The following is a 25,060-nucleotide window of genomic DNA, read 5'->3' on the forward strand; positions in this document are numbered from 1 at the left end:
TAATTGAGTTTTATCTTTTATTTCATCGGGAAATTTGGATACAAATTCCATGCTCCTGTTTACGGGAATAATGGTACCATTATGGATATTATGACCCAAAAATCTAATTGTTGTCTGAAAAAGTTGCATTTTTGGTGCAGAAACAACTAATCCATTTTTAAGAATATTAAGATGTTTCATATGCTGATCAATGGATGAGGAAAAGATTAAAACATCATCAATATAACAAATGGAAAATTCTGTATAAGGATTGAAAATATCATTCATAATATGCTGGAATTCAGATGGTACATTTTTTAGACCAAATGGCATAACATTCCATTCAAAATGCCCAAAAGGTACTGTAAAAGCAGTTTTGTATCTATCTTTTTCAGCAATTTGGACTTGCCAATATCCTGATTTCATGTCAAATTTAGAAAATATGACTGCATCCTGGAGGCGATCCAAAAGATCTTTTTTATTGGGAACTGGATACTGTATCCATTTTAAGGCTTCATTAAGAGGTTTATAATTTATTACCAATCTTGGCACACCTCTTTCTATTTCTGCATTTTTATTTACATAAAAGGCTGTACAACTCCAAGGAGATCGACTAAATCGGATGAGTTTTTTCTGGAGGAGAGTATTAATTTCTGTTTTACAGAGTTCTAAATACTCTTTTTTCATTTGACTGGGTCGAGCGCGAGTTGGGATTTTCCGCTGATCATATCCTGGTTCATAGGGCAAAGAAACTATGTGTTTCTTACGATCCCAAAAAGCGTTAGGAACATCACTACAAATTTCAATTTGAAATTCTTTTTCTAGTGACTTTGGCCTTGTTTGGTTTGTGTTTCCCAAAAAATTTTGGGAAAAATTCTCTACAAATAAGTTTTCAAAAGTATCAAACCAAACAAATTTTCCCAAAAAAATTTCCCAAAACTTGTTTGGTTTACAAGTTTTCCAAACAAATCTCTCTTTCATATACATCAAATCAATCACTTTTTCCAAAACTCTCTCTTAAAATAATTTTCCAAAACATCTTTTGAAAAAAACCAAACAACTTTTCGTACTTTTTATCTCTAAAACTCATCTCCCAAACTCAAACCAAACATACCCTTTATCTTTTGCTGGAAAGAAGACTGTTGAAGTCTTTGTTCTGTAGTTAAAAAACTAGTTTCTTTTTGAAGAAAATTAATTTGTTTTTCTTTGAAATTAACTAGATCCTTGATTTGATTTAATTCTTTTGTATAGGGTTCTGTAATAAACTCAAAAATAATCGGCTGATTATTTAAGGTTGTATGTATGCCAATAGAATCAATTTTAGAAATTGGCATTAGTAAACATAAAAATGGAGTTCCAAGAATTATGGCTTGAGACATATTCTTAATAAGAACAAAAGAAGTCGGAAGACATAATCCTTGATTACAAATTAAAACTTCTGGAAGTTTATACTGGATATATAAAGAATTACCACTTGCACTTGTAAGTGACTGGGTTGTTTTATGAAAGTATTTAGTAGGAATTAATCCTTTCTTAATACAGTTCATATCAGCTCCACTATCAACAAGGGCAATGGCATCTTTTATAATAAAATCTGGTTTTATCATAAAAGTAATTCTAATATACCATTTCTGGAAAGTAACTGTATTCATAAGCATGAGATAATCAGTTTCTTTTGGTGCTGGACTAGGAGTAAATTCATTAATTACGACTCCCTTCTCCTTATCCTGGATCTTACTATTAATCTTTTTAATTTCAGAATTAATAGTAATATTAGAATTTTGTAAATGTTTAATTTCAATTTTTAAAGCATTTACTTCCATTTTTAAATCCTGGATAGTTAAAGGTTTTTCTTCTGCAACTGGTTAAAGTCGTTGGAAAACTTCTTTCATACTATAATGTTGCGGAGGAAGAATTTCTTCTTTCTTTTATTGCTGTAAACATAATTCTAAGAATTTTAGCTTCATTTCTGGATTAGAAATATGATCAGCAATATTAATCATTTTCTGTTCTTCTTCTATAAGAACATTGATACTGGGTCCTCCAATATCAAGTCCATTCATTTTAACTATGGCTTTCCAATAGTTGACTTCATCAGATATCTGATTTATGTGATTTTTACACTCACAAATTTCTAGAGAATGATCAGTTTCTGTATCAGAATCTAAGGAATATAAAGCTGCAATTTCATCTTTTTCATTAGAAGAAGTATCTGATTCATCAGAAAACATTTTGAGAATTTGCTGCTGGATATTGTCATCTAATGATAGTTCATTAAGCTTTTGCTGTAATTTGGATTTACAACGATTGGCATAATGACCTATTTAACCACATTTATAACATTTAATTGTGGATTTAGATGGCTGCTTTCTAGAATACTTTTGCTTACCTTTAGAAGGTAATTGGGGCTGGATTTGATGATTTTTAGCGTATTTATGTTTTTTGGATTTTTTGGAATAATACTTTGAAGATTTTCCAATTTTAGGTTTCTTTTGTTTATGAGGATACTGTAATTTTGTATCATAGGCAAATTGTTCACAAAATTCGCCTAATTCTTTTTTTCTTGTAAGATGTTGGTGTTTCATTTGTTGCTGTAATTTAAGATCATTGCATAAAGTAATACCTTCATCACTAATAATGCCTACGAGTTGGCCATAAGTATACCTACTGTATCGGATAGCCAATTGATTATGACGATCTCTTAACTTCTTTCTGACCCTTTCACCAAAAAGAGTAGGAAGACCATCAATATATTTGGCTTTCCAATGATCTGAATTAGCATCGGCACGACGATGTACTTTCATCAGGAATACATCTTTATACCATCTAAAATGGGATAAAGAAGGACATCTTAATTTCTGTAATAGTTCTCTACTGCGATCTTCAATGCCTGTTACAGCACCAATGAAATGGAGAACTATAGTGTTTACCAAGGTGTAAACAGCATCTTGCTCGGTAGATTCAACTCGAGTGTCTGGATCAGTTTTTATACGTGTAGAATTTAAAATTTCATTATTTTGTGCAGTAGTGAGAATATTATCCCACCATCCTTTGAGTAACCCGGTAAAGCCACTGACTATAAATCGGGCAACTTGATGGTCAGTATTCTCATTTTGTTTGCATACAGTAGCAAACATAAGCATATGCTGAAGAACTTCGAATATTTGATATTCTGAAAGACCATCAATATTCCATTCATAAATGGTTCTACTGTGGTAAGATTTCTGATGTTGAAGGAAGTCTTCTTCATAAAAAAGATCCATAGGTGTAGGTCTAAAATAATAATACCAACTGGGAGCTGTATAAGCTTGCCTGTTAATCTCTGTTCCATAATTTACTTTATGAACAGAAGAAGGTCCAGTTTGGAAATTAGCCTGGATTTCAGATATTTAGTAAGGATCCAAATTCTGATAATTTTCATCTTTTTCCTAGAAATGATTTCTGGATAACATATTAACTTGAGAGGATTCTCCTAAATGAAGATCTTTAATCTTATTCAAAAGAGTATCCATGAATTCTGAATTATCTTTCTTAGGTTTTAAATTAAAATTTGTTACTGTAGGAGTAAGCTTAAATGCTACAGGTTGAATGTCTGGAATCTTGGGTTGGAGATGACAGGTGTCCTTAATCTGAACCACAGTTTCTTCAATTCTGGTTAACTGTTTGCCCATAGTTTGACAAAAAAGATTAGTATAATTATTCTGTTTTAAAATAGAAATAATTTCCTTGACTGTCATTGCATTATTGCTTTTTGCAGGAGGTTCAACAAAAGCAGTAATAACTAAGGGTTGATTGGTAGTAGAATCATTAGGAAGTAATTCTAAAGATTTGGCTGGAGGGTGTACTGATGTAATAATATTACCGTCAGCAGTTACCCAATTTTTCTGGATATTTTCTAAAACATTGATTTGCGAATTTGATATATTACCACTTTCCATGTACCATAATGGAAAAGGTTGAAGTTTTTGGGTTTCTTCCAAGGATTTATAGTACCGGATTTTAATTTCTTTTAGTTGTTCTGGAGTATGATTTGCAAAATACCATTCTCGAAATTTTGCATATTTTTCCTGGTAAAAATCCTGATTTAGGATTTTCCTGTTTTCACTTTCGGGACTAAAATCCATTAAACTTCAAAATTCATATCGCTGGCAGTAGGACTTTAGGGTCCTTTGCTACTGGATTCCCTAGGTTCATAAATACCATGTGGGATTCTATTGGTTGAAAATTGTAATCCTTGGACAACTGGATCCATAGGGTCAATGTGGTCTGGATTACTTGGTGGTCTGGATGGCATTCCTTGTATGACAGCTTCTACCGGTTCAGCACTAGAGTGTCTGGATGACTCAGGAAAGTCTACCCTATAAGCTTCTCTAAAAGAAGGCGTAGATCTGATACTAGCAGTTGACATACTTCTGGATAATTGCCTTTAAGGTCTTTGGAAACGAAAGTAAACATTACCTCCTTCTGTCTGTATAACATCATCCAAATTGTGTCAAACAATTGGTCTGAGAGGAACAGCATTAGTTATTTGCCATTTTTCTAGAAAAGTAATTTTTTCCCATTCAATCATTTTGGAAACAGCAACTTGACTACTGTAAAGATTGGTGTCAATAAGCACTGTGTGACCTTGATCACTCTGCTTTCTAATATAAGGATTTAAGGTTGATAAAACCTTTAAATAAATTCTCGATATTACTGTAAAAAGTGGTGATCCTGGAGGATACTCATAACCATGAGATAAAATTCTCAGTTCTAAAACCTTAGATAGGTTTTGATCTGATAGGGCTACACTCAGGTTAGGATATATGTCAAAATATACTGGACCATGAGCTAGGCTGGTTTCTATTGCTCCCATGAGCGAAGCTCTCCAATTGGTACACCTACCATCTCGTAGTGTACACTGGATACTGGTATTTTGACCTAAAAGAGTCAGAGGCTTAAAAGCAACCTGGACAAGTCCTATGTGGACATATTTGTATTTTTCGAAGAAAGGATAAAGATCTTGAAGCTGTATTAAATGCATAAGTTCATCATTATTCTGGACTGATGCTGTATGTTCAAAAGTTTTAATGATGCGTCTACTGGGAGAAATCAAGCTTACCTATCTTATAGATGGTATCAGAGCCAAGTTTAATGTTAATTATAGTTAGTTTTATTTTATTTTAATTATACATCTATGGTCATCATATAACTTTATGTCTACCGCTCCTACAGTAGCCAATACAGTGGCCAATATAGTAGCTTCTACATCAGAAGCCAGAGAATTAGTTGCTTATCAAGATATCAAGGAGGCACTTGGAAAAAAATTGTTGAAACAGATGCCTCTAACATTGGTTCTGGTGGCATACTTAAACAATTTAATCCCACTAGAAAAAAAGAAGAACTTTTGCGATTTCATTCTGGTGTTTGGCATACAGCTGTCAAAAATTATCCAACAATTAAAAAAGAATGTTTAGCCATTATTAAATGTGTGCTAAAATTTCAGGATGATTTATTAAATCAACATTTTTTAATCCGAGTTGATTGTTCTGCCGCTAAATAAATTTTCAAATATGATGTTGAAAATTTGGCTCAAAAACAAATTTTTGCAACATGGCAAGGCCAACTTTCCGTATATGATTTCGATATTGAATATATCAAAGGAGAACGTAATTCTCTTCCAGATTTTTTAACCCGCGAATATTTGCAGGGTCCACACCATGCAGACTAGAGGCCGAGCCCAGGCAGACGGGGCCGTGGCAGGGGCTCAAACCCTTATCATACAGAATTTCCAGGCTTACATGCCTCTTCTAACAAAAAAGGGGAATCTAGCCACACGGCTAAAGATGTCCTTCTTGCTCCTCTAGTACCGTATGTCCAGATTTTCATTATTGAGGAAACAGTCCTTTATATTGAAAATACAGATATCCAGTGGATGAAAGATCCATGGGAAATTAAAAGGAGGAATTTGACTACTCAACATTCATTACCTAACTTTGATCAGTACAGATATATCTATGAGCAAATCCTTGTTGATACTGCCTCTGTTGACTTTAAGCATACTCTTGCTGAGCCTAATCGCACAGCTAGTCCTATTAATTACAGCAAAGTTACTATCCAGCAGATCTTGCCCATGTCGGCTTGGGGTATGCATCCTCATGTTACTCGTACCCTTGAGATCCGTAATAAGGAATCTCGTTACAGCTATTAGGATTATATTACTACTTTTTCTCAAGCATTTTATTATATGAATCCCACACGAAACCATTCTTGGTTCATCCGTGTCCTTCCCGAACTTTTACAAAACGATCTACCTAACTAGTTTCTCGTTTGGTGGGATACGTTTGGCATTCAAATTGATGCTTTTCCAGAAGATGTTCGCAATGCCTTCAAAGAATGGCAAATTGCATATAGTCACCTTCCAGGATACAAGGACATATCTATGTCCAAATCTACAGTTCATTTTGTAATCCGCTTCGGAATCCCTTGGATTTGGAAGTGGGATTTTCAATGTGATTTTCAGAATAAAATTCCCCGTTTAAAAAGAGTTTTCTTTTATAAGTGGTGGAATAAGATGGATGATCCAAAACCCCATCAAGAATTGCTCCAGAAAATTAAAGGTCATACTCAGGCCTGCTGGGATGCTACTCCTAAGCTTATCCCAGCTGCACCTACAATCCAGAATCCATTTGTCCAAATTCAAAATGAATTGCAACAGAAATATCCCGCACTTTCGGAATAGGAATTAGTCATCAAAAGTATGGACTACATGAAAGAACAATTTCTACGGTCATTCCACTGTGATGATACCAGCATGAAATCTGGTACCAACCACAGCGATCCAGATGAAGGTCATACTGATCCCTATGAGGATGAAAATGAGTTTACAGTACTAGCAGGTGAATCACAAGAGCCAGCAGATGCCGATCCAAATTTTGGAGATTTTTGGGACTCACTTACAGGATTGATTGCTGACAAGATGAGTCAAGAAAAAGACAAGAAAGGAAAAGAAAAAGAAGAATAATTTGCCTTTTTATCCTCCATTGATCCAGCCTCATGCTACGACAAAAATACTTTCGGTAGCAACTTTAGCAACTTTACAGCTTAACAACATGCCAAAATAACTTTTGGCTAAAAGCAGATTCCTTCATCTGCCTTATCATCCAGCTGTCTCACTACCGACACCACGAGATAAGGAAATCCTGAGAAGATAAGACGATCAACTCCAAAGCCAACCAGGACACACCACTTGTCTTGCTCATCCTTATCCATTATCTTTTCTTTTATTATATAAGGGATGCCTCACCCTTGTTGAAGGCACGCATTAAATTTTTAGTTTTTCCGTTTATAAGTTTGTATCCTTTCTCTCTCTTCCAGTGTGTAATATTATAGTTTGTTGTGTGAAGTATAATAAAAGTTTGAAGAACTGGTTGTAAGTATTTCTTACTTTTCTTTCAATGCTTGACTGTTTATACTCTTGTTATCTTAAATAATATATTAGCTTTTCATATTGAAAGAAGAAATATTTTTTTAAGAAACTTTTTATCTATTTGGCCTAATGACCCTTGGGGTCTCCAGCAATTAGAAGAAACTAATCGCTAGATTAAGCAAGTCCAGTTGCAAATCCAGGAACAAATCTGCCTTTTGGCTGCGGCCGTTAGGCCTCCCCCTCTAGCACAGTAAATCATGAGACCATAGATGCCATAATTAGGATAAAATAAAATAAAACTATAGTCAATAATATTCTTGGGTTTGTGCTTCATGATGGGTAGAACAGTGCTAGGGTTAGTGGGATGTCACCTAAGTCGCGTAGAGTCAGACCAGTAGCAGTGATTGCGATTAGGTCATTCTCATAAGCCGTTGGCAGACGTGCTAGCCATACCCTGTGTCAACCACCATTATTGGTATCAGAGCCAAGTTTAATGTTAATTATAGTTAGTTTTATTTTATTTTAATTATACATCTATGGTCATCATATAACTTTATGTCTACCGCTCTTACAGAAGATGTTACATCTACAGTAGTCAATACAGTGGCCAATACAGTAACTTCTACATCAGAAGCCAGAGAATTAGTTGCTTATCAAGATGTCAAGGAGGCACTTGATAAGTGGACAATACCGAAAGTAAAACCAGATACCATCTATAAGATAAGTAAGCTTGATTTCTCTAGTAGACGCATCATTAAACCTTTTTGAACATGCAGCATCAGTCCAGAATAATGATGAACTTATGCATTTAATACAGCTTCAAGATCTTTATCCTTTCTTCGAAAAATACAAATATGCCTACATAGGACTTGTCCAGGTTGCTTTTAAGCCTCTGACTCTTTTAGGTCAAAATACCAGTATCCAATGTACACTACGAGATGGTAGGTGTACCAATTGGAGAGCTTCGCTCATGGGAGCAATAGAAACCAGCCTAGCTCAAGGTCCAGTATATTTTGACATATATCCTAACCTGAGTGTAGCCCTATCAGATCAAAACCTATCTAAGGTTTTAGAACTGAGAATTTTATCTCATGGTTATGAGTATCTTCCAGGATCACCACCTTTTACAGTAATATCCAGAATTTATTTAATGGTTTTATCAACCTTAAATCCTTATATTAGAAAGCAGAGTGATCAAGGTCACACAGTGCTTATTAACACCAATCTTTACAGTAGTCAAGTTGTTGTTCCCAAAATGATTGAATGGGAAAAAATTACTTTTCTAGAAAAATGGCAAATAACTAATGTTGTTCCTCCCAGACCAATTGTTCGACACAATTTGGATGATGTTATACAGACAGAAGGAGGTAATGTTTACCTTCGTTTCCAAAGACCTCAAAGGCAATTATCCAGAAGTATGTCAACTGCTAGTATCAGATCTACGCCTTCTTTTAGAGAAGCTTATATGGTAGACTTTCCCGAGTCATCCAGATACTCTAGTGCTAAACCGGTAGAAGCTGTCATACAAGGAATGCCATTCAGACCACCAAGTAATCCAGACCACATTGACCCTATGGATCCAGTTGTCCAAGGATTACAATTTTCAACCAATAGAATCCCACATGGTATTTATGAACCTAGGGAATCCAGTAGCAAAGGACCCTATAGTCCTACTGCCAGTGATATGAATTTTGAAGTTTAATGGATTTTAGTCCCGGAAGTGAAAACAGGAAAATCCTAAATCAGGATTTTTACCAGGAAAAATATGCAAAATTCCGAGAATGGTATTTTGCAAATCATACTTCAGAACAACTAACAAAAATTAAAATCCAGTACTATAAATCCTTGGAAGAAACCCAAAAACTTCAACCTTTTCCATTATGGTACATGGAAAGTGGTAATATATCAAATTCGCAAATCAATGTTTTAGAAAATATCCAGAAAAATTAGGTAACTACTGACGGTAATATTATTACATCAGTACACCCTCCAGCCAAATCTTTAGAATTACTTCCTAATGATTCTACTACCAGTCAACCCTTAGTTATTACTGTTTTTGTGGAACCTCCTGCAAAAAGCAATAATGCTGTGACAGTCAAGGAAATTATTTCTATTTTAAAACAGAATAATTATACTAATCTTTTCTGTCAAACTATGGGCAAACAGTTAACCAGAATTGAAGAAACAGTGGTTCAGATTAAGGACACCTGTCATCTCCAACCCAAGATTCCACACATTCAACCTGTAGCATTTAAGCCTACTCCTACAGTAACAAATTTTAATTTAAAACCTAAAAAAGATAAAAGATCTTCATTTAGGAGAATCCTCTCAAGTTAATATGTTATCCAGAAATCATTTCCAGAAAAAAGATGAAAATTATCAGAATTTGGATCCTTACCAAATATCTGAAATCCATCCAGGCTAATTTCCAAACTGAACCTTCTTCTGTTCATAAAGTAAATTATGGAACAGAGGTTAACAGGCAAGCTTATACAGCTCCCAGTTGGTATTATTATTCTAGACCTACACCTGTGGATCTTCTTTATGAAGTAGACTTCCTTCAACATTAGAAATCTTACCACAGTAGAACTATTTATGAATACAATATTGATGGTCTTTCAGAATATCAAATATTCGAAGTTCTTCAGCATATGCTTATGTTTGCTACTGTATGCAAACAAAATGAGAATACTGACCATCAAGTTGCCCGATTTATAGTCAGTGGCTTTACCGGGTTACTCAAAGGATGGTGGGATAATATTCTCACTACTGCACAAAATAATGAAATTTTAAATTCTACACGTATAAAAACTGATCCAGACACTCGAGCTGAATCTACCGAGCAAGATGTTGTTTACACCTTGGTAAACACTATAGTTCTCCATTTCATTGGTGCTGTAACAAGCATTGAAGATTGCAGTAGAGAACTATTACAGAAATTAAGATGTCCTTCTTTATCCCATTTTAGATGGTGTAAAGATGTATTCCTGATGAAAGTACATCGTCGTGCTGATGATAATTCAGATCATTGGAAAGCCAAATTTATTGATGATCTTCCTACTCTTTTTGGTGAAAGGGTCAGAAAGAAGTTAAGAGATCGTCATAATCAATTGGCTATCCCATACAGTAGGTATACTTATGGCCAACTCGTAGGTATTATTACTGATGAAGGTCTTGCTTTATGAAATGATCTTAAATTACAGCAACAAATGAAACACCAACATCTTACTGGAAGAAAAGAATTAGGTGAATTTTGTGAACAATTTGCCTATGATACAAAATTACAGTATCCTCACAAACAAAAGAAACCTAAAATTGGAAAATCTTCAAAGTATTATTCCAAAAAATCCAGAAAACATAAATACGCTAAAAATAATCAAATCCAGCCCCAATTACCTTGTAAAGGTAAGCAAAAGTATTCCAGAAAGCAGCCATCTAAATCCACAATTAAATGTTATAAATGTGGTCAGATAAGTCATTATTCCAATCGTTGTAAATCCAAATTACAGCAAAAGCTTAATGAACTATCATTAGATGACAATATCCAGCAGCAAATTCTCAAAATGTTTTTTGATGAATCAGATACTTCTTCTAATGAAGAAGATGAAATTGCAGCTTTATATTCCTCAGATTCTGATACAGAAACTGATCATTCTCCAGAAACTTGTGAGTGTAAAAATCACATAAATCAGATATCTGATGAAGTCAACTATTGGAAAGCCATAGTTGAAATGAATGGACTTGATATTGGAGGACCCAGTATCAATGTTCTTATAGAAGAAGAACAGAAAATGATTAATATTGCTGATCATATTTCTAATCCAGAAATGAAGCTAAAATTCTTAGAATTGTGTTTACAGCAACAAAAGAAGAAAGAAATTCTTCCTCCGCAACATTATAGTATGAAAGAAGTTTTCCAACGACTTTAACCAGTTGCAGAAGAAAAACCTTTAACTATCCAGGATTTAAAAATGGAAGTAAATGCTTTAAAAATTGAAATTAAACATTTACAAAATTCTAATATTACTATTAATTCTGAAATTAAAAAGATTAATAGTAAGATCCAGAATAAGGAGAAGGGAGTCGTAATTAATGAATCTACTCCTAGTCCAGCACCAAAAAAAACTGATTATCTCATGCTTATGAATACAGTTACTTTCCAGAAATGGTATATTAGAATTACTTTTATGATAAAACCGGATTTTATTATAAAAGATGCCATTGCCCTTGTTGATAGTGGAGCTGATATGAACTGTATTCAGAAAGGATTAATTCCTACTAAATACTTTCATAAAACAACCCAGTCACTTACAAGTGCAAGTGGTAATTCTTTATATATCCAGTATAAACTTCCAGAAGTTTTAATTTGTAATCAAGGATTATGTCTTCCGACTTCTTTTGTTCTTATTAAGAATATGTCTCAAGCCATAATTCTTGGAACTCCATTTTTATGTTTACTAATGCCAATTTCTAAAATTGATTCTATTGGCATACATACAACCTTAAATAATCAGCCGATTATTTTTGAGTTTATTACAGAACCCTATACAAAAGAATTAGATTAAATCAAGGATCTAGTTAATTTCAAAGAAAAACAAATTAATTTTCTTCAAAAGGAAATTAGTTTTTTAATTACAGAACAAAGACTTCAACAGTCTTCTTTCCAGCAAAAGATAAAGTCACTAGAAAAAGAATTTCAAATTGAAATTTGTAGTGATGTTCCTAACGCTTTTTGGGATCGTAAGAAACACATAGTTTCTTTGCCCTATGAACCAGGATATGATCAGCGGAAAATCCCAACTCGCGCTCGATCCAGTCAAATGAAAAAAAAAAGTATTTAGAACTCTGTAAAACAGAAATTAATACTCTCCTCCAGAAAAAACTCATCCGATCTAGTCGATCTCCTAGGAGTTGTACAGTCTTTTATGTAAATAAAAATGCAGAAATAGAAAGAGGTGTGCCAAGATTGGTAATAAATTATAAACCTCTTAATGAAGCCTTACAATGGATACGGTATCCAGTTCCCAATAAAAAAGATCTTTTGGATCGCCTCCAGGATGCAGTCATATTTTCTAAATTTGACATGAAATCAGGATATTGGCAAGTCCAAATCGCTGAAAAAGATAGATACAAAACTGCTTTTACAGTACCTTTTGGGCATTTTGAATGGAATGTTATGCCATTTGGTCTAAAAAATGCACCATCTGAATTCCAGCATATTATGAATGATATTTTCAATCCTTATACAAAATTTTCCATTTGTTATATTGATGATGTTTTAATCTTTTCCTCATCCATTGATCAGCATATGAAACATGTTAATATTTTTAAGCATGTTATTCTTAAAAATGGATTAGTTGTTTCTGCACCAAAAATGCAACTTTTTCAGACAACAAATAGATTTTTGGGCCATAATATCCATAATGGTACCATTATTCCCATAAACAGGAGCATGGAATTTGCATCCAAATTTCCCGATGAAATAAAAGATAAAACTCAATTACAGAGATTTTTAGGAAGTTTGAATTATATTCATGATTACTATCCTAATCTTGCTACTTCGCAAAAATCCTCCTCCATGGGGACCAGAACATACAGAAGCTATTAAGAAAATAAAGGCTAGAGTTAAAACTTTTCCTTGTTTATCTTTACCAAATCCAGGAACAAATCTACCTTTTGGCTACGACCGTTAGGCCTCCCCCTCTAGCACAGTAAATCATGAGACCATAGATGCCATAATTAGGATAAAATAAAATAAAACTATAGTTAATAATATTCTTGGGTTTGTGCTTCATGATGGGTAGAATAGTGCTAGGATTAGTGGGACGTCACCCAAGTCGCGTAGAGTCAGACCAGTAGCAGTGATTGTGGTTAGGTCATTCTCATAAGCCGTTGACAGTCACCTTCCAGGATACAAGGACATATCTATGTCCAAATCTACAGTTCATTTTGTAATCCGCTTCGGAATCCTTTGGATTTGGAAGTGGGATTTTCAATGTGATTTTCAGAATAAAATTCCCCGTTTAAAAAGAGTTTTCTTTTATAAGTGGTGGAATAAGATGGATGATCCAAAACCCCATCAAGAATTGCTCCCGAAAATTAAAGGTCATACTCAGGCCTGCTGGGATGCTACTCCTAAGCGTATCCCAGCTGCACCTACAATCCAGAATCCATTTGTCCAAATTCAAAATGAATTGCGACAGAAATATCCCGCACTTTCAGAACAGGAATTAGTCATCAAAAGTATGGACTACATGAAAGAACAATTTCTACGGTCATTTCACTGTGATGATACCAGCATGAAATCTGGTACCAGCCACGGCGATCCAGATGAAGGTCATACTGATCCCTATGAGGATGAAAATGAGTTTACAGTACTGGCAGGTGAATCACAAGAGCCAGCAGATGCCGATCCAAATTTTGGAGATTTTTGGGACTCACTCACAGGTTTGATTGCCGACAATATGAGTCAAGAAAAAGACAAGAAAGGAAAAGGAAAAGAGGAATAATTTGCCTTTTTATCCTCCATTGATCCAGCCTCATGCTACGACAAAAATACTTTTGGTAGCAACTTTAGCAACTTTACAGCTTAACAACATGCCAAAATAACTTTTGGCTAAAAGCAGATTCCTTCATCTGCCTTATCATCCAGCTGTCTCGCTACCGACACCACGAGATAAGGAAATCCTGAGAAGATAAGACGATCGACTCCAAAGCCAACTAGGACACACCACTTGTCTTGCTCATCCTTATCCATTATCTTTTCTTTTATTATATAAGGGATGCCTCACCCTTGTTGAAGGCACGCATTAAATTTTTAGTTTTTCCGTTTATAAGTTTGTATCCTTTCTCTCTCTTCCAGTGTGTAATATTATAGTTTGCTGTGTGAGGTATAAGAAAAGTTTGAAGAACTGGTTGTAAGTATTTCTTACTTTTCTTTCAATGCATGACTGTTTATACTCTTGTTATCTTAAATGATATATTAGCTTTTCATATTGAAAGAAGAAATAATTTTTTAAGAAACTTTTTATCTATTTGGCCTAATGACCCTTGGGGTCTCCAGCAATTAGAAGAAACTAATCACATTGAAACACTTGTTGAAATTCTGTGTGAATTTACAAGTTGAAGTTAAACCGATGTGATATTTAAACACTTGTTGAAATTCTTAGTGAATTTACAAGTTGAAGTGAAACCGAGATGATGTTTAACACTTGTTAAAATTCTGTGTGAATTTACAAGTTGAAGTTAAACCGATGTGATATTTAACACTTGTTGAAATTCTGTGTAAATTTACAAGTTGAAGTTAAACCGAGGTCGTATCGGAAGAAGATTGGTTTAAACACTTGTTGAAATTCTGTGTAAATTTACAAGTTATAATTAAACCGAGGTTATGATAAAGGAAGATGGTTTAACACTTGTTGAAATTTTGAGAAAAATTTACAAGCTGAAGTTAAGCCGAGGTTATGATAAAGGATGATGGTTAAACACTTGTTGAAATTTTTGAGAAAAATTTACAAGTTAAAGTCAAGCTCAAGCAATATCTGCGTACTTGCCGAGACTACCAGGTTGTCAAAACTTGAAATATGGAAAACTGAAGTCTTGACAGATGACATTGAGAAAGTGACAAGTCCTAAGCAACACTTGTGAAAATATTAGTTACAATATTTTCAAGTGTTAGGACAAGGCCGAGATGAGCAAGATTAGAAGTTGTGACAGAGGTATTTTACCCGAAGAGATTGCATAGTCAATGTATACTTTGAAGACATGCAAATTATTCTAAGTATATAATCATACAAGAGCAGAAAAAAGAAGACATACATTCAAAGAAGAAATCAGAGAAATGCATTTAAAGAAGAAAGAAGGCACTTCGGCCTGAATATTGAAAAATAAATTATTTAGACTACAAAAATGGCACGTCGGCCGGATTAAAAGCATACAAAGACAGACAAAGTACAAGGTACAAGGTACAAGGAGTAAAAGAAGGAAACAAAACTACTCGGCATCAATGGCAGGATATAGAAGACAGTTGGGAAGACTTCTCAGCAGCCTTCTCGGCCTCGAGCTCAGGATCGATCTCCCGAAGAGTTTGATCAAGGCTCTTCTCGGCGATTGGCACCTCGAAATTTGAAGGCAAGGATTGAAAGCAAGAATCTGAAAAAAGACACAGAAAACAGAAACAAGAATGTAATTCGTAATCAAGAATGGTGATGAAGCTATCAGGAAATCAAGACAAAAAGATTGCACAAGTGTGTCAAGCCAAGAACAGTGGCAGAAATCAACAGATGTGTGAACAGTGTGTATTCAAGAAGATGATTTGGAAACAACGGGTAAAACAGCAATGGTGATTAACAATGAAGCAGAGCTTCTTGGAAAGCAATAAGAAATAAAACCAGGAGGGACGGTGGCTTACCAGAAAGAGGGAAGCTGGAATGAGAATTGCCGAAGTCTGACGACAATGACAGAATGACGTAAGCTTCACCGGAGGAGAGGAACGAAGACAGTTACAGAAGCTTGAAAGCTTGGAACAATGACGGATTTAAGCAAAAGAGCTAGAAAGAGAAAAAGCCAGAGGATTAAATGAAAAAAGAGAAAAATCAGAGTCAAGAAGATGACAAAGTTCAAGAATAAAGCCAAGTGCACAGGCACTAAGTAAGTATGTGAAGAACAAGAAAGTAATGACCCAGACACGATGCTAGCAACAGAAAGCGGAAATGGAAAGAACAGTGCCAGGCGTTCAAACAATTCAAAACTTGAAAACAGACAAAAATAGAAGACAACAGAGGGCAAACAAACGGATTCAGAAGAGTTATGAAAGATTGAGCTTAATAAAAGAGTTTATGAACCTACCAAGAGAAATGAACGCCGATATGAAGATTGTCGGAGTCAAATAGATGACTGGAAGTCGGGAACCCACCGAAGAATGTGAGTGGAGCAGTTGCAAAGCTCTTGGAGTTTACGAATTAATGGAACAAGAACCTCGGCTAGGAGGTGTGATCTCAAGCAGCTTGGAAAGCATGAAGCTTGATACTTAATAGAAGTGGACAGAAAGTCCAGGGAACTTTGAGGTTGGCGAGTTTGATCTCGGACAGAGGGGCATAGATGAACGAATAGTGTAGGTTCTATCACCTTAGAATGCCGAGGTAATAGAACCTAGGAGGCAGTTGTGGAGATATATTTTTTGAGTACCAACACGTGGCAAGGTGACGCCGACGTGTCAACCGAGGTGCCACGTGTCCTGGTCGTGACGCCGAGGTGATCTCGGCAAGGCCGAGGTTATCTCCGAAGATATCGGAATCCGAGATAAGTGGATAAGGGACAAGAGTCCTAGAATGAAAAGGGAACTCAACCTGGATGAGGGACAAGAGTCCTAGAATGAGAGAAGACTTCAGTTTGTATTAAGATAAGACTCTTAGAGAGTTTATCCTAATCTTACTGAGAGTCCAAGATTAGCAGTAATCCTGAGTCCATAGAAGTTAGGCTTCTATTGGGACTAGGTTTATGTTGGCTATAAAAGAGAGACACCCCCATGGGTCTAAGGTATGCTTTTTAGGCTCAAGCTTGTGAGTTGAATAATTGATTATCTTTGAGAGATATACTGACTTGATTGTCGGAGTGCCCCCGGGTGGACGAACCACCGCAGGATTCTTATATTTCTATTGCAGGTCAGTCAGGTGCCATCTATTCTACTAGTGCTCTCTAGCTGAATTACTGAGTTGGCAATGTGGTCGACAAATTTCCCACACAGTAATGTAATGCTAAGTATTTTTTGTGATTTTGATACAAATCTTTTGTCCTTTACTTTCAATAACGAAAAAAAAATGTAAAGAGTTCCAGAAATTTATTAGTTAATTATCGATTCTGAACCCTAAAAATCTCAGGACCAGGCCTGTTAAGATGTTATGTAATACGATTGAGTATATTTGTATCACAAGAGTCGGGAACGACTATACTATAGTACCGAAAAGCCGTTTTTGGGTACCATACCTAAAAAATTTCCAGCCGTTGGATTGTGTTATGCAATCTAGTCCATTCAATGTAAATAGGTAAGATAATAGGTAGCTGGTGAAAAGTAGTGAAACCTCCTCTCTCTTGTCATTGGCAAGTCCATGTCATGAATGAATCTCGCTCTTTTCTCTCTCTGCTCCTCTCCTTTCTTATACTTCGTTGGTGTGTCTAGCACCGGTGTGCTTTTAGCCAGAATCCCTTCTGTTGTACACGATTTGTCGGCGGAGATCCTTGCCACGGTGGTTCGCAAGAATGTGAGGTTTCCAGCTAGCTTTGAAGAGTTATTTAGCCCTCGTTTGGTATAAGTTAAAATTGGACTTTTGAATTAAAATAGTCATAAAAAGGTAAAATAAATTTTTTAGCTCAATAAGACAAAATGTCGCATTTAAACCATAATCATTTTATTTTTTCTCTTACAAAAGTTAAAAAAATCAAAAAAATCTATCACAAACGAGACTTTTTTAGTTCTAGACTAAAATAGCCAAAAAGCTAACTTACATCCCAAATAAATCCTAAGGGTATTTATTTCTAGGCTAAAATAGCCAAAACTGTTTATTTTTTTTTTTCGTATAGACACAAGTACCCCTATTTTCATGGTTTGGGATGTTCTAAATAAGTATACTTTTTAACTTTTTATAAAAAAAAAATGTTTAGAAAAGTAGAGAAAATAGTTAGAAAAATAGAGAGAATATATTGATTGATGTGACCCAAATAAATAAATAAAAAAAAGGTTCACTTTTGTGATGCATGCCAAATACCTACAAAATTTCTTTAACCATTATTGTATATGATAAGAAATAATTATAAAAAAAAAAATCCTGTACTGTTGTTTTTTTTGTTTTTTTGTTTTTCAAATGCTTCCAATATGGTGAAATCCCATCAACATTTAACATTTATACAGACATTGGAAAAAATTTAAGTGCAAAATATTTTTATTTGATTTTATTTTTAGAATTTGAATTTTTTTTTTTAAAAAAAAAATTACAAATTAGTTTGGAAAAAATAAACGTAAATAAATATTTGAATTTTAGAATATTATTTTATGTTCAAAAAAATTATATGAAGATAACTGGTGTTTATTATTATTATTTTTTAAATTAAAAAATTAAATTTTAATTTTAATTTTTTTTTTAGAAAAATATATTCAAAAAACTCAATCAATAGATATGTAAAAAATTCTATATATTAAAGCAGGATTGTTTTTGAAAATGTGTCTAAATGTCTAAGAGATACATTTTGTATCAATGGCTGAGATTAACTCCCAAATCATCCTATGGTTAAGATTTCTTTAATTCATACTTATCCACCTTCTTTTCCTCCCTTTTTTGTTCCATTTTTTGTTAACTCATGTATTCTCACTTTTTTCTGCTCACCTTTCTCTCTCTTTCATTTTTATTTTTTTTTATTTTCCTCCTCATTTCTTTTTGTGGCGGCATATTTTGTGAATGGCAACACGTGGCCAAACTGACACCGAAGTGTCAGCCGAGGTGCCACGTGTCTTGGTCATGGCGCCGAGGTGATCTCAGCTAGGCCGAGTTTATCTGCGGAGATATCAGAATCCAAGATAAGAGGATAAGGGGACAAAAGTCCTAAAATGGGGGAGGACCTCAGTCTGGATAAAGATTAGGCTTTTAGCGAGTTTATCTCTATCTGGCTGGGAGTCCAAGATGAACATTGAGCCATAGTCCATTGAAGCTAGGCTTCTACATGGATCAAGTTAGTGCTGGCTATAAAAGTAAGGTACCCTCGTGGGTCTAAGGTACGTTTTTTGGTATTCTGGCTAGTGAGTTAAGCACTGTTTACAATCTTTAAGAGATAACTCAGTACTGACTTGATCATCGAAGTGCCCCCGAGTGGACGAATCACCACTGGATTCTTATATTTCTGTGACAGGTTGTTCGAGCGAGATCTATTCTGCTGGTGCTCTCCAGCTGAGTACCTGTTTGGTAGTGTGTTCAAAAATCAGCGCACATAATTTGGTGCCATCTGTGGAAAACGTAAGAAGAATAGATGGCCAACGATGAGCATAAAGAAATAATCGGGGGCGATATCTCTAGTGGGAGTGGTAAAAATGTTGAACCTAACGTAGAGAAGGACAACTGTAACGAAGAACCTTGGGATAAGAATCCCGGAGAAAAAGACGTCGGCCAAGAGGGAGACGTACTGAAGAAAGCATGTCAGGGCGGGTATTACAACGAAAGCGACCTCCAGGTATGGAAAGATAGATGTCTGATGAGGGACGGCGAGATGAAGGGGATGGAAAACAAATTGGCAGACCTGCAATCGGTTGTCAATTTCATGATGCAGAACAACGTCATGCAACCACCATTCCTATTGGAGGACACGTCGATTCCAGCGGCCAAGAACGATGCCCAAAAAGGAGGGCAAAAAGCAATCCCCACAGTCCCCCAACATGACAGAGCAATGGAGCATTCTCATCAACCTTCGCGGGAGGTCGGGTAAGGAGAATCGATGAGAGGAGAGTCTTAGAAGACACATTGTGCCAAAGAAACCTACGTCAAAGAACATCGGCATGTTCAAGGGAAGGAGCTTTGCTTTGACACGACAAATGGAGGGTGCTCCAAGGGGACTCATAACGACACCAGGAGCAGTGCACCAAAAAGGCTGAAATCCGTTGACAGCCGAGCTCCTGGACGGACTAAGGAGGATTTGAGGGATTACCTCCAAAGGAAGTGACAAGATGCCGAGGTAACATCTCCAGTCAAGCCGAGAATGCCATTCTCGGTGGAATTGGACAAGTTTGAGGCCCCGAAAAGGTTCCACGTGCCGAGATTCCAGATATACGATGGTAAGTCCAATCCTAACTCTCATGTTCGCTTATACTTGAACTCAATGGCACTGTACATCGGGAACAAGCCGTTGCTCTGCAAGGTGTTCCCCTCATCCTTTGGGGAAATCGCATCAGATTGGTTTCACAAGTTGCCGAAAGGAACTGTGAAAAGCTGAGAAGGCCTAGCCGAGATGTTTGTGGCCAGGTTTGTTACAAACAAACTACAGCCGTTGAGGGTAGACTCCCTGATGGCTTTAAGAATTGGCAAGGATGAAAGCCTTAGGGCTTATGCCAAGAGGTATTATGAGGTGTTTAACCGAATACTAGGGTGCAACTAAGAGGTGGCGGTCGTGTCTTTTAAGAACGGCCTGAACGATGATTGTCTGCTTCGAAAATCACTAACAAAGACACTGCCAAAAAGTTTATGACCAAAATCGAGAAATATGCGAGAGTAGAGGAAGACACACCAGGGGCCAAGGCGTCAAAGCAAGAGAAGATGAATGGCTCGCTGAAGCGAGGGTGGGGTAATACAAATTTTAATAGACAAGAAATAGGACTAAAGGCTGCACAGACAGTCACCACAATGTTCCGGATCCCGGTTTACAAAGTCCTAGAAAGAATCAGGAACCAGCCTTACAATAGAGCACCAAAGAAGATCCCTGGCGAATTTATAGGAAGAAACCTGGAGAAGCATTGTGCCTACCACAATGAGGATGGGCATCTAACTCAGGGGTGCAGAGCCCTAAAGACATATTTGGAAAACCTTGTAAGACAAGGTCACTTAAGGGACCTGGTAGATGAGGCCAAAACAAGGGAAGAACAAGGTGGGCTGCCCTAGGCACCGGCAACACCACCTCCACCAGCACCACAACCGCCAACAGACGGACCTCGAGTGATCAATGTGTTTCACTCAAAGGTCAATTGAGAACGAGGTACGTGGGGAGACTTAGAGAGTGAAGCACTTACAACATGTGTATTAGGTCCAGTAAAAAAGGCCTAGGGCAGACGAGTTCCAGGGACCAATGGTGTCTTTTACTGAAGCGGACCTAGACATGGTACAACATCCACACAACGATGCTCTGATAATATCCTTGATGATTGGAGAATGCCAGGTAAGGCGCATTATGGTTTACCAAGGCAGCTCTTGTGACATCATGTATGTCAGATGTTACAAAGCTCGGCCTTCACTAAGATGATCTGGAGCAGTCCAACAGTCCAATGGTCGAGTTCAATGGAACACCGACATGGCCCCTGAAAGCAATAAATATGGAGGTGCAGGCAGGTACCAAGAAGGTAAGCACAAAGTTCACAGTAATAGACACCCCCTTCCCTTACAACATTATCTTGGGAAGGCCATGGTTGCACGCAATGAGAGCTATTCCCTCAACGCTACACCAGCTGCTGCGGTTCCCAACAGAACATGGAACTGAGGAGGTCAGAGGGGATCAAGTACAGGCAAAGAATTGTTCCATGGCAGCTATGAAATCCACCTGCAACGTACGAAAGGAAAAGACAGTAGAGATCAAGGACGAGGACATGGAGGTCCCGGATGACGTCAACAAAAAGCTTGCCGACAAAAGCGAGGAAGCCTTGAAGAAAATTCTAGTCTAGCAAATGGATGAAGATCGTTTCTTCCTCCTCTGCTCAGGCTTGGCCAAGAAAGAGGAAAGGGAGTTAGAAGCGTTCTTGCGAGCAAACATAGAGGTGTTTGCCTGGACACCATACGAGATGCCTGGTATTGACCCCGAGGTTACATGCCACAGACTAAATGTAGACAGATCAGCAAAATCCATCATCCAGCGAGTAAGGAGGCTGACGTTGGTCCATGTGGAGACAGTAAAGAAAGAAGTAGACAAACTGTTAGAGGCCAGAGCCATCCGAGAGGTAAACTACCCTACCTGGTTGTCCAATACTATGGTTGTAAAAAAGAAGAATGGGAAGTGGAGGGTCTATGTGGATTTTACTAGCCTAAATAAGGCTTGTCCCAAAGACAGTTTCTCACTCCCCAAAATCGATCAATTAGTGGATGCCACTTCAGGACATGGAAGGATAAACTTTTTGGACGCTACTAGGGGGTACCATCAGATAGCAATGTACCCTCCTGACGAAGAGAAGACTGCATTTATCACCCCAAAAGGGCTGTATTGCTACAGAGTGATGCCTTTCGGGTTGAAAAATGCAGAAGCAACGTACCAGAGGTTGGTGACCAAGATGTTCAGACATCAGATTGGCAAAACGGTGGAAGTACACATCGACGACTTGGTCGTAAAGACCAAGGAACTTGAGGATCACCTGGCCGACTTGAAGGCAATCTTTGACATCCTAAAAACATATCGACTCCAACTCAATGCTTCAAAATGTGCATTTAGAGTCGGGTCTAGTAAGTTCTTAGGGTACTTGGTTACCAGAAGGGGCATTGAGGCAAGCCTAAATCAAATCAAGGCCATCTTGGATTTGAAGAGCCCAGAGTCAGCAAAACAAGTGCAGATGTTGATTGGAAGGGCCACAGCCCTGAACAGATTCATAAGCAGAAGTTCGAATAAGTGTAAACCGTTTTTCAGCCTGCTGAAAAAGGCCACCGACTTCTTATGGACAGAGGAATGTGAAGTTGCCTTGGCCGACTTGAAAAGATACCTGACTACGGCTCCAGTTCTCTCGAATCCAGTACCTAGAGAGGAGCTATTCTTGTACTTGGCAATTTCAGAGCATGCAGTAAGTGTAGTGATAATTAGAGAAAAGAATGGAGAGCAAAGGGCAGTATACTACGTAAGTAAAACCCTAGCAGGCGCAGAGACCAAATATTTACCCCTGGAGAATTTAACACTGGCCTTAATGATGGCCTCCAAGTAATTGAACCATTATTTCCAGGCCCACAAGAATATGGTGTTGACTGAACACCCTTTGAAATCCCTGCTACAACAAGGAGATCTGACAAGTAGGGTGGCCAAATGGACAGTGGTATTGGGCCAATACGATTTAGAGTTCAGACCCAGAACAGAAATCAAAGGCCAGGTTCTGGCCAACTTCGTGGCCGAGTTCACACCTGGTGCCATCCCACATCGGGCTCCGGTGAGCCGCGGCTTAAGATGTCCAGGTGAACAAGAAGAAACCCAGCTCGGGATGAAAAACCCCACAACAGAGCAAAAGAAAGAAGAGAAACTCAAGCCTTGCGATATTTACATCGGCGACTCCTTCCGCCTGTTTGTTGATGGGAGTTCAAACCGATAAGGAGCGGGGGCATGAGTAGTGCTAGTATCGTCGGATGGACGAATGCTAGAATAATCTATTCGACTAGGGTTTAAAGCCTCAAATAATGAAGCGAAATATGAAGAACTGATCACAGAATTGAAGTTGGCAGCAGCAATGGAAGCCGACGAGGTAGTGGTCTTCTATGACTCCAAACTTATTGTGAACCAAGCAACAGGCGAGTATACAGCTCGAGATGAAAGAATGATAGCCTATGTTAAGGAGATTGTTAGACTACTAGCCTTGTTTCAGGACTGCCGACTACAGTAGGTTAGCCAAGATGACAACAGCCATGCTGATGCCTTGGCTAACCTGGCTAGTGCAATGAAATCAGGGAAAGCAAGGACAATAATGGTTGTTTGTCAAGCCCAAGTGTGGAACCACTGATCACAGAGTACGAAGCAATGCGTGGGGAGATACGACCAAGTTGGATGAATGCAATAGTAATATTCCTTAGAGATGAGAAGCTGCCAGATGATCGCAAAGAAGCACACAAGACCAGGCTGAAGTCGGTGAGGTTCAGTCTGACAGCAGAAGGACATCTCTACAGATGGTCTTTTAATGGTGCCCTTTTGAGATATGTGCATCCTTCACAAGTTGAAGAATTCTTGTATGAAATACACAAAGGAGTATGTGGAAGTCACGCTAGAGGCAGATCACTTGCTCATAGGGCCATTACTCAGGGGTATTGGTGGCCCTACATGCAGAAAGATGTCGAAGCTTATGTCAGAAAGTGTGAGAAATGTCAAAGGTTCGCACATTTGATAAATCAACCAGCAGCAGATTTAAACCCAGTATCCAGCCCTTGGCCATTTGCCCAATGGGGCATGGATCTTGTTGGACAACTACCTCAAGTGACTGGACAAAGGAAGTTCCTGCTGGTAGCAACTGACTATTTCACAAAATGGGTAGAAGCTGAACCCCTCGCGAAGATTTGGGACATTGATGTGAAGAACTTCATATGGAAGAACATCATCACCAGGTTTGGGATCCCAAGGGTAATAGTAACAGACAATGGTACACAATTTGACAGTAAGCTAATCAAAAGCTCTGTGCAAAGTACAATATCAAGAACTATTACTCCACTCCAATTTTCCCTCAAAGTAATGGTCAGGCAGAACCATCCAACAAGACTATCTTGGATGGGATCAAGAAGAGGCTGGAAGTAACTAAAGGAAAATGGGTGGAAGAATTACCCAATGCACTTTGGACATATCGAACTACGCCGAGAAGATCAACTGGGGAATCCCCATTTGCCATGGCTTATGGCACAGAAGCCGTTATCCCCCTAGAAGTCGGTATCCCTGGAATCAGAACCCAGGGAGTAGAGAACGGGACTAACGAGGCATTCCTGGCCCAAGATCTAGGCTTACTGGAAGAAAGAAGGGAGAGAGCAACCATTCGGCTAGGGACATACCAGCAGCAGCTTGCTAGAGTTTACAATAAAAAGGTCAACCCAAGAGAGTTTCAAGTTGGGGACCTCGTCCTAAGAAAGGACATTGGCAACAAGAAGAATCCCAGTGAGGGAAAGCTGGGCCCAAATTGGGAGGGGCCTTATAGAATCATTTCGGTCGCCGATAATGGAGCATATCGGCTTGAAGACAGTGAAGGCAAGGAGTTGCCAAGACCCT

General features: G+C 37.5%; 1 protein-coding gene and 1 pseudogene across 2 annotated transcripts in view; both read right to left on the minus strand.

Moving 5' to 3' along the window:
* Nucleotides 1-25,060, minus strand: part of LOC145797413 (small ribosomal subunit protein uS10c pseudogene) — a 138,714-nt pseudogene that overhangs the window by 68,578 nt on the left and 45,076 nt on the right. The window lies entirely within an intron of this gene.
* LOC145798376 (uncharacterized) lies at nt 4,472-5,002 on the minus strand. The gene has a single exon (XM_082885909.1). It carries the CDS (start codon nt 5,000-5,002, stop codon nt 4,472-4,474), a length of 531 nt encoding a protein of 176 aa, XP_082742035.1.

The sequence above is a fragment of the Camellia sinensis genome, chromosome 8 (genome assembly GCF_055761805.1).
Source record: "Camellia sinensis isolate YWXY chromosome 8, ASM5576180v1, whole genome shotgun sequence".
Taxonomy (NCBI): domain Eukaryota; kingdom Viridiplantae; phylum Streptophyta; class Magnoliopsida; order Ericales; family Theaceae; genus Camellia; species Camellia sinensis.